An 18,623-nucleotide genomic window follows, 5' to 3' on the forward strand; every position below is an offset into this window, starting at 1 on the left:
CCATTTGGGGAATGAACCATGGATGAAAGATCTTTTTTCTGTCTTTTGTTGTCTCTGCAAATCTGCCTTTCCAATAAGATACTACTACTAATACTACTACTATTACTCAAAAGAATGCAAAACCTCATTAGAACAGGCTTGCTGGTCACGATTGGAACTATTTGTTTTCAGGTCTGATTTGCAAAACCTTACAAGGCAGTGTTAAATGCAGCAGAACAGCAGGTGTGGCACTTCAGCTTGAAACCAGTGTCCCCTCTCTGCCACCATCCTGTGTCTGGGGTTGAAGCAGGAACTAGGCATTTTCCGACACTACCTACTTGCAACAAGCAAAGCCAGTAGCTGCCATCTGTTCGTAGACTTGTTCTGTAAACACCTTGAACAACCCTCAAATCTAGTTTTAATGTCACTAAAAATCATATCATTAAGACTCACAAGAGAAAGAAAAAAAAGACTAAAGGCTCTATTTGCCATGGCTCTGTTTAAGCACCAGACTGAAAGTGTCTTTGGGAGTACTTGTAATCAGACAAGTTTCAGTGGTGTTTAGGGAACAAAGGGAAGGTATTTCCAGCACATGTTGAAAACCTAGACGTTTGAGTGGCACGCCTGGAGAAAGGGCCGCCTCTTTGTTAGCTGCCTTCCTGGGACTCGGCCAGTTCCCAGTTCATCAAAGGTTCACCATACAGGGTTAGGCGTGCCGGGTCTCCCTTCGCGCCTGCATGAGCTGCTCCCTCTTCACGCCCACCTGTGGCAACCTGCCCAGCCCAACACAAGGCACCACCTTGGGCTAGTTGAAAGCCTTGGTTCTGGATTTAAACTCTTTGAGGTCAAAGGCCAGCTGCATCCAAATTAGCTCTGCAAACTTGGACAAGTTACTTAACCTTTTTATTCTTCAGTTTACCTAGTTAAAATACACATGGAAAAGGAACAAGGCAGGTGTTTGGTTCAGTGATTAAAATGTTTGGGTCCCACAGTAGCGTGCCTGGGGACTGCCTGTGCCCCTGCTTCCTGAATCCTGAACTCTAGGTATGTCTGTCTGCTCTCCAAATAAATCAAAAGGGTCAAGTGCGATAGCTCAGTGGCTGAATTCTTGCCTTGCAACCACTGGGACCCCATATGGACACCAGTTCATATCCTGGTAGCCCTACTTCCCATCCAGCTCCCTGCTTGTGGCCTGGGAAAGCAGTTGAGGATGGCCCAAAGCTTTGGGACACTGCACTCACACGGGAGACCCAGAAGAAGCTCCTGGCTTTGGATTGGCTTTTGATCAGCTCAGCTCTGGCCATTGTGGCCACTTAGGGAATGAATTGGCGATGGAAGCTCTTTCTCTCTCTTTTCTTCAAAATAAATAAATAAATAAATCTTAAAAAAATGGTAACATGCTTTTCCCCCTTGATATTCTTCCTTTCTGTCCTGCTAAAACCTCTCCAATGAAGACAGTTCTTGCTTTCAGATGTATCCCATGTAAAAACTTAATGAGAAGACACCTATTTGTGTACTACTATCAGGACCCAACAACTTACCGGAAGAACATGGCATCTTTCTCATTCGATCCTCTAATTTTTCTTGCCACCACTGCATGTCACCTTCCTGGTTTTTTTTCCTCATGACTGTAGCATGACCTGGTTTTCTCTTGTCTTTGTCCTGCATCCCACACAGGTGGCAGGGACCCAAGCATGCTTATGCAGGCAGTTGAATTAGAAGTGGAGGAGTTGGAGCCAAGGTGGTGGTTCAGCAGGCTAATCCTCTGCCTTCTAAGTGTTGGCATTCTTTATGGGGGCTGACTTGTGTCCCTGCTTATGGCCCGAAAAAGCAGTGGAGAATGGTCCAAGTGCTTGGGTCCCCGTACCTACGTGGGAGACCCAGAAGAAAATCCTGGCTCCTGATTTTGGGTTGGCTCAGCTCTGGCTATTATAGTACTAGGGAAGTGAACCAGCACATGAAAGATCTTTCTATCTCTTCTATGTAAATCTGCCTTTTGAATAAAAATAAATATATCCTATTTTTTTTTTTTTAAGAAAAAGTGGAGGCGGTATCTTTTTCAACTTTCTCTGTTCCTTCATCACATCAATAACGAATACTGGTTATTTGCTGCCCCACCCTTCCGTTTTTTAGTCCTAAAGTTATGATTTGTGCCTGTGCAGCAGTTCTTGTAGCAGGCTCAAGGTTGTCAGAGGATCTGCAGAGTTGGCTCAAGGCTTTTCAAAGTGGTCTGCTTTTTAGGTTAATACTATTTTGCTTCTTGGAAGTATTAAGTGTCCACCTTCTGTCTAGAAACCTGGAATTTAGACGGTTAGGCCTGGTCCTTGTGCTCAGACTGAAGAGGGCTTTCCTGGACAGAAACTGCACAACCCAGGGGAAGGCTATGGGTTGGTTGCAGGTGAATTTTGTTGCGTGTCCTTTAGAATGAACTATGGCACCTGTGTTGTACAGCAAGTCCTTCTAGTGAGTTGCCAAATGCATGGGTGGTGGTGGGACTACTCATGGTGTCCTTCCCTGTCACTCTCTATTCAAACTGCTCTCCCAAGGCTGCTGGATTCTTAGTTTTCCCCTGGTCTGTAACATCTGTTGACAATACTCTTGTTTTCAAAAAGTCTCCTTTGGTATCTGTAAGATAGCCTGGCCTTGGCCTTTTTCATCTCTCATTCATTCAGCATTTACTGAATGCCTGTGAACTTGACAGTGAAGCAGGGTGCAGCAGACAGTCTGCTGGGAGGAGACACAAAGCAGATAGTGTGTGCTGAGAAAGTTCTAAGAGTGCTTAGAATGGGAGATGGACTTCAGCAGGTGATCTGTGCCGACAGCGTTGCATCGGGAAAGTCTGTTGCGTAAATAACCAGAAGCAGTGTTGATAGCAGAGAGCAGCATGTGCAAAGCTTAAAATCACTATTTCCCATCTAGGAATTGAAAAGGAGCCTGGTGCAGCTGTGCCCCAATACAAGTGGGAGTGGGAAGATGAGGAAGCAGGTGTAGCATGCTGGTCATGTTTAGAATTTTAAAGCTCAATGGGAAGTCACTAAGGGTTTAATCAGCCAAGTGACATGGGTACATGGGTTAACTTTTTTTGTTTATTTGAAAGGCAGATTTTACACAGAAGGAGAGACACACAGAGAGAGGTCTTCTACCCACTGGTCTGCTCCCCAAATGGCTGCAACTTGTCAGAGGCAAGTTGATCCAAGCCTGAAGTCAGAAGCTTCTTCCTGGTCTCCCATGTGGGAGGTCCATCCTCTGCTGCTTTTCCAGGAACTCTAGCAGGCAGTAATGTCCTTTTAAAAGACGATTCTGTTTGGGTTAGAAAGCTATAAAAAGAAGGGGAGAGCCCAACCAGGTTACTACAGTGGTACAGGTAACAAATGACAATGTGTGATGGCCATGGAGATGGAAAGAAGTGAATGGATTTTGACTTATAGTTCTGTAAAAGATTCAACCTTCATGTCCTTGCTCAACTGCCAGATCTTCATCATCTCTGTGCAAGACAGCCCAGGTCTCTAGTCCTGATGGGAGCCACCGGTGCACTTGTTCAAAGGAATAGCTCTTAGCTCCTGGCTTTGGCCTAGTATGGCCCCCAACCATCAAAGTCATTTGAAGAGTGAACCAGTAGATGGAAGACCAATCTGTCTCTCTCCCTCTGTCACCCTGCCTTTCAAATAAAATAGTCTTTAAGTCTGTGGCATTAGCTTGAACATGCAAGACGATCACCATGGGTGCTGCCTAAGGCCTCTACCATTCCATCTGTGTCCATATAGTTCAAGTGTTAAAGTGCCTCTAGTACCAAATCCAGCTTTCTGCTGACACATCCATTTCTTTAGTTGAAATTAGCTAAAGATTCCAAGCTGTAGTCACATTTTACCATGCTCTCAAATTCCTCACCACAATGCAAGACTAAAGCTAGTCTGCTACCAATTTTTTTTTTAACTTCCATTTTGACATATTGTGAAGCTTCTTTCATTTATCAATAAATAGCAAAATTAAGTACCCATTATGAGACCTAAGCAACTGACTGGGTACACCTTAACCTTTTGTCTTTAGATATAATTTCTGGTGTCTGAAATATAAAGGACTATTTGTGAAGTTCACCAACGATCGATTAAGAGGAAATGAAGACAAAACCCTTTAAGTAAAATACGGTTCAAAAAAGATCCCCACTAAATAAAGACTATTGACAAAGTACCTAAGCATGTTTTCAAGGTCACCTACCTTACTAACTCAATTGCGGGTACCAAAAGGGTTCTGGGGCAGGGAAATAAAAGCTTCAGATGCATGAAATGACACCAAGTTAACCAACCAAAGGCTGACAGTAGCCAGAATGGCTCCTGCCCTTCCCCCCAGCGCTCCATCTGTATACTTTGTACATGTAACTGAACGAGCTAGCATCTAATAGCAGTGCACTTATTTAGGCTCCCATTCTGAGCAACAAAGAATGACCTTCAGATGTGGTTCATTGTCATGAAGATTTAATGACCAGTGGTTTCAAGTCTCACTTTTTCCTTTATGATGGTTTATACCTCCAGATACCGAACAAGATGAGCAGTTACACAGGGACACACAGCAGACACAGACCCGTCTTTTCTCATTTGGTGAATAATATACAAAACATGGGTGATACCAAAGTGTTTATTGTAAATGTAGTGACAAATACATTGAGAATAATTGGCATTAAAAAGGAACTAGAAAATTACATGTTTAAAGTATGTGCTTTTCCCCTGCTACTTTGAAGTAATGGCAAGTACCAACATTTTAAGTAATGAAATACTTAATAGGATGGTCCATTGTCACATAATTTCTTGAGTGTATCTTCATCTTAATTTTTAAAGCAGTTCACCATGGATTTCAGTTTCAATTATTCTCTGTTTTTATTAATTCTGTAATGATCTGCAGAATCTTGTCATCTGAGAAGAAAAATAACTCATGAGTAAATTCAATACTATTTTTCCAGTGTATGCTCATATGACAGAGGTTTATTTCATTAAAAGATCTTAATTTATATTACCAAATAGCAACAATATTTACTACTAGAGATGCCTACAAAATATGTGTTGCCCAAAAATACTTTAATTATTGCTATAGTTATACTACACATACTTTGAAAAAGAGTAATTATTTTCAAAAGGGTTGCATTTGAGTCTGTATAGCCCTAGCTTTTAAGAGACAATGTGATATAAATCCTAACTTCTTTTTTTTTAAAGATTTATTTTATTTTTATTACAAAGTCAGATATTCGGAGAGGAGGAGAGACAGAGAGGGAAGATCTTCCGTCTGATGACTCACTCCCCAAGTGAGCGCAACGGCCAGTGCTGCGCCAATCCAAAGCCAGGAACCAGGAACCTCTTCCAGGTCTCCCACACGGGTGCAGGGTCCCAAGCCACTGGGCCGTGCTCTACTGCTTTCCCAGGCCACAAGCAGGGAGCTGGATGGGAAGTGGTGCCGGGATTAGAATCGGCACCCATGTGGGATCCTGGCGCGTTCAAGGCGAGGACTTTAGCCGCTAGGCCACGCCACCGGGCCCTATCCTAACTTCTTTATAAGGAATATTTCTTTTAAGATCTCTGTAGGACAATAAATTTTTCAGCTTTTTGTCAAGGCTAAACATACACATCTCTACTAACTCTACCCTGCTCTTCAGAGTGTAACAGCATTTCCATAGCCATGGGAAATGAAGAAAAAGCTGTTACCAGTTTCTGCATATTCGGCCTAAAGGAAACAAAAAATTCTAACAGGGAAGTGTTCTGGGGGAGGTGTCAATGGGGAAATGACATACCTCACTCCATAACAAAGCAGTTGAATATCAACGGCTCTGACAAACACTGCAACACAGGCTGCACTGTTTACCAAGGGGGCTTTTGTCAACAGCTACTTCGACTTCCATCTGAACAGCTGCTCTGAAATGATGACTTCCTAGCCAGGCCATCATCATTTTCTAGGAAGACATAATCACCAGGTCTGTCCACACTGAAATGCTACATGTCTATCAGATACGTCAGTGGAACGCTAAATGGTAACACTAGGAATTTGGAGAACTGGGCCCATGGCTTGACACTCAGACACTTGAGGGCCATAGCTGGCAGTGATGCTTGGCAGGGTGTAGGTCACTTCACAAGGTTCTCAATGTCAGGTCTAGGAAGAACCTTGGCTTTTAATCTGAGGAAGAGTAGAGAGTGAAAAAAGCACAGGAACAACTTCAACTGCTTCCTTACGCAGGCCTGACGTTCTATTACAACTTTTCTTTATAAGAAGTCCCGAAAAAAACGAAGACTACTCTGTACTCTGTCCTCCCTCTCAGATCCACAGTGTGTATGTTACATCTGAGAATAAGCTCTGGTTGCTCCTATGGCAAAGGGGAACAGTGAAATAATTTTAAAATTTATTTTGCTGAATTTAGAAGTTGAGATTCACTGTCTAAATTTATGTGATGATTTCTAAGGCTGAAGTTGTACGGCTCAAAGCCCATCAAGAGGAGAGCCCACGTCCCTCACCTACTCTGTTGAGACCTGCTCTAAGGAAGGCTTTAGTGCTGACGCGTTCACATCCAGTTAACCACAGCCTGTGCGGCCGCGGACAGCAGCACTGGCTCAGCAGCTCCCGGCCGGCTTCTCCACGAGGACTAACGGGAGAGGGAGACTGCAAGGTGGCACGGTGTGCTGAGCCAAAAGAAAAAAGGCATGATTTCTAAAATCTCTCATTCTCTTGCAAAGTTTTTCCCTGCATTATCACATGCTATGTGTACCCACATATATTTACACACACACACATACACACACACACACACTCATGAACTACCTTCTACTTACATTATAGTCAAATACTTACTTTCAAGGGACATCTTTGGATTTTCAAGCTTTTTTCTTAAAACTGAATCAATGAGCACCCTCAGTTGCTTGAAAATAACGGCTATCTTTACAGGGGCCTATTGAGAGACAAGTTGGACAAAGCTCAGGGGAGTGTGCTTAAATAAACCAAGATATACACACATGCATCTTTTACTCTATATTAGCATATCTTGGTTTTTTAAAAATTATTTATTTTTATTGGAAAGTCAGATAGATAGAGAGGAAGATCTTCTGTCCATTGATTTACTCCCCAAGTGGCTGCAACAGCCAGAGCTGTGCTGATCTGAAGCCAGGAGCCAGGAACTTCCCCCAGGTCTCCCACCTGGTTGCAGGGTGCCACGACTTTGGGCTCTCCTCGACTGCTTTCCCAGGCCACAAGCAGGGAGCTGGACGGGAAGCAGGGCCGCTGGGACACGAAACGGCATCCATATGGAGTCCCGGCACGTGTAAGACAAGGACTGTAGCTACTAGGCTACCGTGCTGGGCCCAGCATAACTTAATTTTAATGAGGCATATAAAAACAACTATTTTTGATAATTTCATTATTTATCTTGCTATTTCCAAAACTACAAAACAATTGTTCTAATAATTATTTTTTTCTCTTAATATTAACTCTGTGAGAGTTAAGACTGCAGTTTCGGGGAAGGAGCCTTTTAAAAAAAAGTTCCCTGAGGTGTAATTTACAACCATGAAAATTTTATTTAATTGAAAAAAATTTTAATAAATTTATGGAACCATCACCACAATGCAGCTACAAAACATTTCTTCCACAAAAGCTTCTTCACAAAAATTGAACAGATTTCTGATACTGTTAAAAACTCACATTTTTAGTCATAGACAAATAGTTACCATGGTAAGGAATAACAGTGTGTTAGGTTTACTTAGGATGATCAACTTCTCCCCACAGGGAAACAGACTTATTGCCAGAGATAAGCACACTAGTTAGTGACAGCAAAATTTCCAAGGCCAACATAACTTCATTTTCAACTTTAACATATTTAAATAAAACTAGATAGGCATGACAAAATAAGGAAGTCTTCAACACAGTCTCAGGGGAAGAAATTATGCAAGGTCCAGGTATTCAAAATCTCTCCGTGGTTGTGGAGGCTGAACCCTTCCATGTAACCCACCAAAAGCAGCTGTAGTGTTTACCTGAAAATAGATCCAGCCATCCACAGACAGAAGGCGTTCCCGGTGTTGAACTTCTATATCGCCACCAAAGAGTAACACTGGGAAAGGAGTTATGAGGGTGGTCTCCCTCAGGTACACTCGGGCATATCTTACCTACGCAGGAGAAGAGGGGGGAAAAGTTCACGTTCGCCACCTGTGCACTTTTGCCACGAAAAGGCATTTAACTTTTAAGCCTGTGTTACATACTCTGGACACAAAGTATAAGGAATTTTATCATTAATTATGTTAATTAATAATGTTAACATTAAGTTTTGAAATTCTCTAGCCCAATGTTTAGCTAGAGCCATGAGTCAAAGGGGGACTCTTTCTATTGTAATTTATAAATATTTGCTAACTAACGTAGGTGCTATCTCCCACAATTCCATTGCCCCTTTGCTATGCGAAAAACACCGTTTTTCTCTTTTTGTGAAATACTCATTATTAACCATCTACTTGCCATAACTGTCTTTATTTCAAGCAGAAAAGATGATGTTCCTGGTTGGAAACCTTGCTATTCTTTGATTTAATTTAGGAGAAATAAGCATTTTGTTTGCTTAGGAAACTGTGCAACTTATTAAATATGAATAAAAATTAATGGCTCAGTTTGCAAGCTAAATACAATTCTTGCTTGGGCATCCTGTCTTGACAACTGGAATTTAAGAGACGAGCCCTTTACCTTCTCCTGGTATAAGAGCCACCCGTGAGTCTGCAAGTCTCGGTTTACTGACGATGGATGGACTTGTGCTTTGCCTTGGGCCGTCTCCACAATGCATGCGAGTTTTTCTGTAACGTCCACTGACTTTGTGTAGATTATCTTCCCCACGTTGTCATAAAGCCCAGCAGCCAGGACAGCTTTCAGAAGGGCCATTTCTTGGAAAGAGAGACTCTGTGAGGTTTTGTTTCCTTCCCAGTTGTTGCAAGTTGTAGAAGATGAAAATCCTGCTGCTTTGACCAACTTTATTAACTCCTGCTTCACATCCTTGATTGGTTTGTTAAAAAGAGACAGCCAAACTTGATTAAAACAGGAATTTCCAAATAACCTTTTAACTTTTTTTTTTTTTACAAAGTTTATGAACAACAATTTCATTTAATCTAAAATCATCATCTAAAACATTTTTTCTAGCTTCAGTCAAGCCAGTCAGTGAAATACTACAGAAGGATCAGTGTTTCTCAAAATACACAGGATGTAAGTAATTAAAAGGTGATGTTTACATTTAGGATATCCTTTAGGCTTTGAGTTTGGGGCCTAACAGACTTTGATTCCAGAAAGACCACACAAACAGCTGCTCTCACACCTCAGAACTGAGATCTGTGGGTGGGGGAAGGGAGAGGTGGTGGGGAAGAAAAGGCTGGCAGTAGGCATGGGGTGGGACGAAGGGCTAAGCCGAAGAAAACACCCTGTGCCACCTTCCTGGGATTCAAAATGGTGGAAATCCCAGTCAGCCCAGAGGGGGCGGTTTCTTCAGTGTAGCCCTTATCTGCTTGGGAAGGGAGATGTTTACTCAAGAGAGACCCCTCTGACATCCCAGCAGTTATTTTAAGTCAGAAAAAGTAGTGGGTCAGGCCAGGAGTGACAGTTCAACCGGCTAATCCTCCACCTCCAAGCACCAGGCTCCCATATGGGTGCAGTTTGCATCCTGGTTGCTCCACCTCCCATCCAGCTCCCCGCTTATGGTCTGAAAAAGCAGTGAAGAATGACCCAAAGCCTTGGGACCCTGTACTCATGCGGGAGACTTGGAAGAAGCTCCTGGCTCTAGGCTTCAGATTGGCTCAGCTCTGGTTGTTGTGGCTACTTGGGGAGTGAGCCGGCAGATGGAAGATTTCTGTCTCTCCTTCCCTCTGTAAATCTGCCTTTCCAATAAAAATAAATAAATCTTTTTAAAAAGTGGCTTCTCCAAGCTATAGGTTGCTTTGTACCTAGAAATATTTCTTCTTTATCAAGAAAGTTATTGCTTCAGACCCGTCCAGCTCTGGGAGATCTCTGTGTCCAACTGCTTATACATATATAAAGCAGAGGCATTCTTCCCAATGCACCTGTTCTAGTCACTCCTCTAGTCACTCCTTTCAGAGTGTATATAAAGAATTACCTCCAACGTTAACAGAGATGTTCTATTCAGAAAGTTCCTCCGGCAGTACGCCATCTCAGAACGGTAGCCTCCTTCCTGCTGTGCTTTCTTCCACCTAGAAAAACAGACATCAAGAACATAAACACAGTCCATCACATTTTCTTTCCAAACCAAAGTCAGGTTTAATTAAGTGACAACTTCAAAAGAGGAGGCGACTTGCTGGCTGTAGCAGCAGTTTTTTTGTTATATAAAACAATTTCAACAGCAATACAGGTACTTTTGTTTATGTGTAGAAATAAATTATTGTTATTTCAGATATGAGATAATATACACATAATAGCAAATATACTGGTTTTAAACTTGAAAAAAGGATTACAATCTGAATAGAGTTAGAATACCTAACATATCTTAAAAAATAGAAGAAAAAAGAAGTTAAGCTTGAATCTTAAATCTGTAGTTTAAGGAAAACAAACCTGAGACCACCGGCATGTTGATAACAGACTACCTCCTTACCCCAGATACGCATTGTAGATTGTCAGGTGGTCCGAATCCGCCACAGCCAGAGCAGACTTGGCCAGATCGGCTTCCTCTTTGCGACCAATTGGTGTGGTAAAGGGGGACTTCTCCGTCATGACTGCAGCAAGTGTTGCCTGTTGGTAGGTGAGCAAACAGTTTACCATTAATGTGGCACACGCAGAAAGCTGATTTATAAAAGAAAACAATAATCTGAAGTTGCCTGTTACTTTCAATACATTTATTATGTTTTATTATAGCTTTTTTTTTGGGTAAAGATTTATTTAATTTTATTATAAATTAGAATGAGAGACAAAGAGAAGTATCTTCCATCTGCTGGTTCACTTCCCAAGTGGCTGCAATGGCCGGAGTTAAGCCAATCCGAAGTCAGGAGCCAGGAACCTCTACCAGGTCTCCCACATGAGTGCAGGGTCCCGAGGCTTTGGGCCACCCTCTGCTGCTTTTCCGGGCCACAAGCAGGAAGCTGGATGGGAGGTGCAGCAGACAGATATGAACTGGCACCCATTTGGGATCCCAGTGCATTAGCCACTAGGCTATTGCGTCAGGACTTCCAACTTTTATTTTCATTTTTAAACAGCATTAGTTTATATATATTTTAAAAAGATTCATTTTTATTGGAAAGACAGATCTACAGAGAGAAAGCTAGAGAAAGATCTTCCATCTGCTGGTTCATTTCCCAAATGGCCACAACAGCCAGGACTTGGAACTCTTCCTGGTCTCCCACGTGGCTATGGGTTTCCAAGACTTTTGGTGATCTTCTACTGCTTTCCCAGGCTGTAAGGATGGGAAGTGGAGCAGCTGAGATGCCAGTGCCACAGGGTGGAGGATTAGCCTGTGGCACCACCACACTGGTCTCAAGCCCAAACATTAAAAAAAAAAAATTATTATTTAAAAAAATTATTTATTTTTATTGGAAAGGTGGATATACAGAGAGGAGGAGAGACAGAGAGGAAGATTTTCTGTCTGCTGGGGTGAGGACTTTAACCACTATGCTATTGCGCCGGGCCCCAAACATTTTTTCCTAAAAAGTATTGGAAACAATGGAAATTTAGCCATGTAGGAGTGAAGGTAACTGGGCTATGATGGGCTATGATTCTAGTATTACATCTAACTATATAATATTCTATAAATCTCTTACACTGATCTTGGGGTTTTTGTTTTTTTTTTTCTGACTCTGTTGCTAAAACCTCATTACCTCACAGACACGGAATAAAGTGCTGTGTTTTCTTGGAGGTGCGGGGCAGCGTTATGGCACCTGGATTAAGACGCTGCCTGCAATGACAGCATCCTATATAAGCTCCATTCTGACTCCCAACTGCTCTAATTCTGATTCAGCTCCCCAACAATGTGCCTTGGAAAAGAAGGCCCATATGTTCTAACCTCCACACTCAAGTGGGAGATCCAGGTTCTGAAATGTGACCATGTGGGGAACGAGCCAGCAGATGGAACACCTTCTTTCAAATAAAAATAAATAAGTCTTAAAAAGAATTAAAAGAAGAAAAAGTTTGGAACTATACAAAAATTCATTTGTTGTTCCTGCAGCTTTTCAGATAAACTACCATGACAGAGGTTACTTGTAGAATCTGGCATAATTCTAATGAGGCTCCATTTCTAACACTAAAGAAAGACAGTAGAATACTATGCCATTCTCTTTGCATTTTTTTTTTTTTTTTAAAGAATCCATCCAATTCCATTGGAAAGGCAGATTTACAGAGAGAAGAGACAGAAAGGTCTTCCGTCTGCTGGCTCACTCCCCAAGTGGCCACAGTGGCTAGAGTTGAGGCAATCCAAAGCCAAGAGCCAGGAGCTTCTTCCTGTTCTCCCACTTGGGTGCAGGGGCCCAAGGCTTTGGGCCACGCTCTGCTGCTCTCCCAGGCCATAAGCTGGGTGCTGGATGGGAAGTGGAACATTGGTATCCTATATAGGTGCCAATTTGTGTCCTGGCTGCTCCACTTCTGATGCAGCACCCCAAGTGGCCTGAGAATAGGAGAGGATGGCTCTACTGTTTGTGCTCCTGGTACTCACGTGGGAGACTCAGATGAAGCTCTTGGCTTCGGCCTGGCCCAGCCCTGGGCTGTTGCAGCCAACTGGAGAATGAACCAGTGGATGGATGCTTTCACATAAACAGACAAATAAATAAGTAAAACTTTCTTTAAGGAGTGAAAAATTATTTCCAATGTTACTAATTTCCCAGCTGCATAATACCTAAAATGAAGTAGCAGCAGCAGCATTTGACTTACCACTGGGTCAAGACAGCCAAATATGGCACCAAAAATAAGCATCTTGCCAATCTTGACATTCACAGGTAAAGCTGCAAGGTGTTGCCCTAATGGAGTTAGTTTAGGCTCATTTAGTTCACAAGCTCCAATTTTTCGTAGTAAATTCATTGCATTGCTGATTACTTGAAGCTGAGGAGGATCTAAGGCTTTGGAGAGGAAGTCTTCTGGAGAGCCAAGATTGCATTTCTGTAGATTGAAAAACAGTGATACAACTCGCATGTTATTACAAAGACTTAACACTATCCAAAGAGAATGGTGTGAGTTCAGTCACATTTCTTATAATTGGGAAAGTGCACTGTGTGTGTGTCTGTCTGGTAGGAGAATGAGATCTTCTGGTATACATTTTTATTTTCTTTTAAAGAGTCAAAAATTTTAAATGGAAGGATATTACAGATCTTTCACTCTAGAAGTTCCTTGGCATAGGTCAGGGTTTCTCAGTGCCAGGACTGGTGCCAGCCAGGAGTTGGGGCTGGGTAATTGTTACTTTACAGAGTTGTCCAGTGCACTGCCATCTGTTTGGCAGTATCTCCTCCAGCAACTCTACCAATTCAGTACCAGTAGTACCTACCATCTACCCAGTTTGGCAACTAAACTCTCCAATGTAAGCTACCTCCTGGTAGGCAACACTGCTCCTCGGGAAAACTACCTACCTAAGTTATAAAGATACATTTTAATACCTAAGTAGGAATGTTTATGGCAAAATCAAGGCAGAGTGGATTTACTTGTACAAAGATGAGGCAAGGTATGTATTAAAGTATGAGAAAGTTAAAGCAGCACAACTAAGTGTAAGTCTTCATTTTTCTTTTTCCTAGAAAGGAGGAAATAACTTCATTCCCATTCTCTTGAGATTACCATAATATGCAGACATAATTCCTCCAGAGGTACACGCAATATTTCAGGAACAGAATATTCCATAAAGCCTTCAAATCTAAAAAAATAAAACAACAGTATGTATTTTCAGGAATGCTGACAGTATGAATAAACACATTTTAAATATCCAGGCCTGTGCCATACCTTTCTCTTGTGTACATTCGGAAACAGAAGCCATCTCGGACCCTCCCAGCTCTCCCCTGGCGCTGCAGGGCACTGGCTTTGCTGACAAAGGTTTCAACCAAAGAACTCATCTGGCTGCTCTCATGGTACCTAAAGAAGTGTTAGTAGAGAATAAGTAAATCATTGACTTTTCTAAATCAGAGGCATTAGAAATATTTAACCCTTAAAATTAAGTTAGGGGCCAGAGTTGGTAAGGCCACTGCTGGCAGTGCTGGTATCCCATATGGGTGTCACTGCTGTCCTGGCTGCTCTACTTCTGATCCAGCTCCCTGCTAATAGCCTGGGAAAGCAGCAGATGAGGGCACAAGTGGCTGGGCCCCTGTCATGAAGGTGGCAGAACCTGATGAAGCTCAGGCTTAGGTGTGGCTCAGCTCTGGCCACTACAGCCACTTAGAGAGTGAATCAGAAGATGGAAGACCACTTTTTCTTTCCTTCTCTCTTTATAAGTGACTTTCAAATAAATATATCTTTTAAATAAATGAAGCTGAACAGAGGCTAAAAAAAGCTCATCACTGTGGATCAATAGTTCTCAAGTTTCCTACCTAAATAATTTATCAAACATTACATACTAAATCTCATACTACCAAATTAACAACTCTGGCACCAATTAAAACAAAAAAATTTACTTATATTTTCTTAAACTAATCTGACCAGGGAACCTCCTTTATGTTAATGGAATAGCTAATAATTACACAATTCTTCAAAAACAGTTTGAGAAGTGCCATCATGAATATTACAATTCAATATGCCTTTTGCAAGATACAGTTAAACCCTAACAGCATTCGCCCTAAAGATACAATGCAATTAAGAATTTCTTTATGGGGCCAGTACAGTGGCATAGCATATTCAGCCTCGGTGGTGTCAGCATCTTGGATGGCTGCCAGTTCAGGTTCTGTCTCCTCCACTTCTGACCCAGCTCTTTGCTGACGTTCTGGGAGGGCAGTGGAGGATGGCCCTTGGGCTCCAACTCCCACCTGGGAAACCCAGCGTGAGCTCTTGGCTCCTGGCTCTGGACAGGCCCAACTCTGGCCACTTGGGGGATGGACATTCTGTCTGTATGCCTTTTCTCTCTGTAATTCTGCCTTTCCGATAAAAATAAATAAATCTTTAAAAATTTCTATACTACTAATAAGAGCCTTTTTCAGGTACTGCTGAGAATGGGCTATACAGATAATAAACCAATACATTGCACTATCCCCCATTTATGCAACATAAACATTAAAATATTTATGAAGTAGTACTCTTGTTAAAGATTCAGCTAAGACTATACTTACTATGTTCCTGTGACTGCATCAGGCATTTTTAACTGGCAAATTTTCATTTCCTCATCATACACAGGAGGAAAGCGATGATTAGAGGTTACACTACTTGCTCAAGGCTACAGATCCGAAACTTAAATCCTACTGATTCCAAAATTCTTTGTGTCTATGTGAGTCCAAAAATAATGCTTTTGTTTATGAAAAATAATGTGAATAATTCTTTTACTAAAAATTATTGACAAATCTACAGAAATTCACATTCTGAAAAATTTCTTGGCAGTTTTCTCAAAGTAGCAGCACATTGGCACCAGTCACTTCAGAGTCCATGGCCTGAAATTCTGGCATTTATTCTTATGTTTCCTATAGTCTTTCTAAAGATTTTTGCTTTGGGCACACTGTAGAACATTTAGGATTTTCCCTAAAATGATTTTGATTTCTCCTATGAATTAAAAGAGTCACAAATTCTTTCCAGGTTAAAAATGTTTTGATTTAAGCAATTCAAACTTACTTATTTTCTTTTGTTCTTCCTGTATCAATTACAAATACAACATCTGGAATAGTGATACCCGTCTCTGCAATATTGGTTGCTAAAACAATCTGGAAATTAAAAAAAAAAAAAAAGCTAAAACATTTAGACATGTTTCCACAATATTATATGATGATTTAACTTCTTTTCATAGTTTGAGCCCATGAATTTTTAAAAGTGAATTCCAAGTTAAGTTACAAAATTTTATAATCTGTGCAATTTTAATTTGCTCTAATTAGTCTAATCAACTCCAAGGATTTTGTTTCCAACAAAAATACCATTCTGCTAATTCTCGTCAGTCACCTTAAAAATGACAGAAGTAGAATGGCAAACTGGGTCAGAGAATGGAAACAGCTCAGCACAACCCTTCATGATTATTTTTGGGAAAAAAAAAAAAAAAACCCAGCACATTACTGAGCAGAACTAGGTTGTACCTGGCCCCTTATGGCTTTTTGTGAATACAGACAGCGAATCTCTTTACCTCTTTGGCCTCGATTACCTCTAGTGTAAATTAAGTAGAAGATTTATAAAGTCTAACTCTAAAATTCTTAGCAGTGATGGCTGAATAATGCAATATGTATTGTTTTTCCTGTTGAACTCTTGGAAATAAAACATTCAGGAAATTCTAAGTCAAGTTTAATTAGTATTTATTGTTCTATTTCAAGTTTGTATTTCAATTTTGAATGGCTGCTTCACTTACTTATCCATGGAAAGGGGACCCATATACTAAAAGCCTGATGGGAGCTATGGTGACATTCTATTTAATTAGGGTGCAAAGCTTTAAGAGGTAACTCTGGGGTGGACATTGGGTCAGCAGTTAAGATGCTGCTTGTGATGACCCTATCACAGTGTCTGGGTTCAAGTTCCAGTTTTGCTTTCAATTTCCAGCTTTCTGCTAAGGAGTATCCTGAGAGCTAGCGGTGATGGCCCAAGCACTTGGCTCACTGCCACACGTGGCAGGAAGCCAGATTGGGTCCTGAGCTCTTGGCTTTATAGGCATTTGGACAGTAGAGCAGTTGATGGAAGATCTCTCTGCCTCTGTTTTTCTGTCTTTAAAAAGAGGTGGAACTCATCCTCAGAGAATATCTTAACAGTGAAGCTTAACTGTTACAGATCAGAGAATATTCTCCAGACCCCTGGAGTTTTCACAGCAGCTGGGAAACCATCAATTTGATCTAAACCCACTTAAAGATGAGGAAAATGAGGCTGAGCAGTTGCCAAAGGCTACAAAGATATACGTGGGACCTGAATTGAGGCCTCCCAAGACCCAGGCAGGTTCTTTCTAGGGGTTCTGCAATCCCCACAGGTTCTCCATTGTGCTCTGAACTTTAAGAAACTCTGGGTAGCATCTCTCTCACTGAGATCCTGAACAGAGGATACAAGGCGTATCCGGAGCTTCTTTCCTCATACCTGCTATGAGGAAAGTTCATATGGTCTATGAACTGTAAAAATAATCATGGTTGAACAATGTGAAAGGACCAAAAGAACCTCCTGGGACCTAAATAGCTCCTGACATGGAACTCTTTCTGATGCTTTCTTCACCAAGAAAGTAGTGCTTTTTCTTTTATCACACCCGTGCAACTACCACTAGAATATGATGTAGGTATTCAAATGCTGGGTCCAACTCTGATTATTTTCAACTGCAGAGCACATGCAGCGGGCCCTGCAGTATGATAACTTTTTTTGATGTTATAAAGTCACTATGTTTTCATGAAACAGTCTCAGGTAGAGCAAGTAGGCATCTGTTGTGCAGAATTTTACCTTCCTGACTCCTGCAGGAGGAAGTGTGAAGGCTGCAGCTTGATCTTGAGTTGAAAGAATAGAATGCAGAGCTATCACTCTATATCTGAAAGTTAAAATCATAGTTCTTAGCAAGAGTTTCTCTTTAGAAGACACTGCAAAGAATAACAAAATTTATTTGCATATAGGAAACAATTTAAAAAGTTTTAATTTTACATTTAAAAACATAAAAAGGTCCGATGAAAGCCCATACACATCCATCATAGAGGAAGGAGTTAATATTAATAATTGTAAGTTGAGTATCCCTTTTTTGAAATAGCTGGGACCAGAGTATTTCAGAATTCAGGATATTTGCATATATACAGTGAGAAGATTTTGGGATGAAACCCAGGTCGAAATATGAAATTTGTTTGTGTTTCATATGAACCTTATATACATGACTGAAAGTCATTTCATACAGTATTTTAGTGTACCTGTACACTGACTGTGACCTATCACATGAGGGAAGGTGGGGAATTTCCCACTTGTAGTTTTATGCTGGCATTTAAAAGGTTTTGGATTTTGGGTTTTTTTAAATTAAAGAGACTCAACCTGCTTGTGAAAAATAGGAATTACAGAACTTTTAAAATTCTGATATTAATATGATAACCATCATGACAGCAATAAATTATACTGGAACAGATACCAATAGCTGATTCAGAATGGATGGATGATAAACTGCAACCTTGGAGTTTTGAACAATTCAGTGGGTTGCTTCTGGGGATTTAGCATCTTACTCTTAATATCCTTAGTCGTGTTAATAAAGTCAGATACAATGCCTAACAATTTTTTTGCTATGTAAAATGCTGCAATATTTAAAAAGTGTTCTTCACCATAAATAATTTTAACTTAAATTCAAAGACTTGAAAACTCTGATCAAGAGTTTTAATCTACTATCTCTGTATCACACAATTGCCATGAATACAATGAAGAGTTACAGTTACCGTTCAGAATAAAATCTTCTGTCATTTGACAGGAGGTCATACAATTGCTGAATATGAGCAAGCCCAGGTAAAAAAATCAATACTGCTCCTTCAATATTTCTGAATTGGGGACTTCTGTCTGAAATTAAGAAAAATAACGTATCAAGATATTTCCAGTTAGTGTGAATGTTTTACCCACATCAATGACAC

At 41.0% G+C, this 18,623-nt stretch overlaps 1 protein-coding gene across 2 annotated transcripts in view; it reads right to left on the bottom strand.

Moving 5' to 3' along the window:
- Nucleotides 1-4,599: 4,599 nt before the first annotated feature.
- Nucleotides 4,600-18,623, bottom strand: part of DHX29 (DExH-box helicase 29) — a 34,884-nt gene continuing 20,860 nt past the window's right edge. For both annotated transcript variants that reach the window (XM_040977539.1, XM_040977538.1), the window contains exons 16-27: nt 18,435-18,552; nt 17,473-17,557; nt 15,694-15,782; nt 13,888-14,016; nt 13,726-13,801; nt 12,835-13,059; nt 10,574-10,710; nt 10,082-10,175; nt 8,671-8,973; nt 7,977-8,108; nt 6,805-6,901; nt 4,600-4,886 (exon numbers count right to left, since the gene is read on the bottom strand). In XM_040977539.1, coding sequence (XP_040833473.1) covers nt 4,834-4,886; nt 6,805-6,901; nt 7,977-8,108; nt 8,671-8,973; nt 10,082-10,175; nt 10,574-10,710; nt 12,835-13,059; nt 13,726-13,801; nt 13,888-14,016; nt 15,694-15,782; nt 17,473-17,557; nt 18,435-18,552 — 1,538 coding nt within the window. In that variant the 3' untranslated portion in view covers nt 4,600-4,833. The remainder of the gene's footprint in view (nt 4,887-6,804; nt 6,902-7,976; nt 8,109-8,670; nt 8,974-10,081; nt 10,176-10,573; nt 10,711-12,834; nt 13,060-13,725; nt 13,802-13,887; nt 14,017-15,693; nt 15,783-17,472; nt 17,558-18,434; nt 18,553-18,623) is intronic.

This window comes from Ochotona curzoniae, unplaced genomic scaffold (assembly GCF_017591425.1).
Source record: "Ochotona curzoniae isolate NIBS_2020 unplaced genomic scaffold, NIBS_Ocur_1.0 contig_2754, whole genome shotgun sequence".
In the NCBI taxonomy this organism is placed as follows: Eukaryota; Metazoa; Chordata; class Mammalia; order Lagomorpha; family Ochotonidae; genus Ochotona; species Ochotona curzoniae.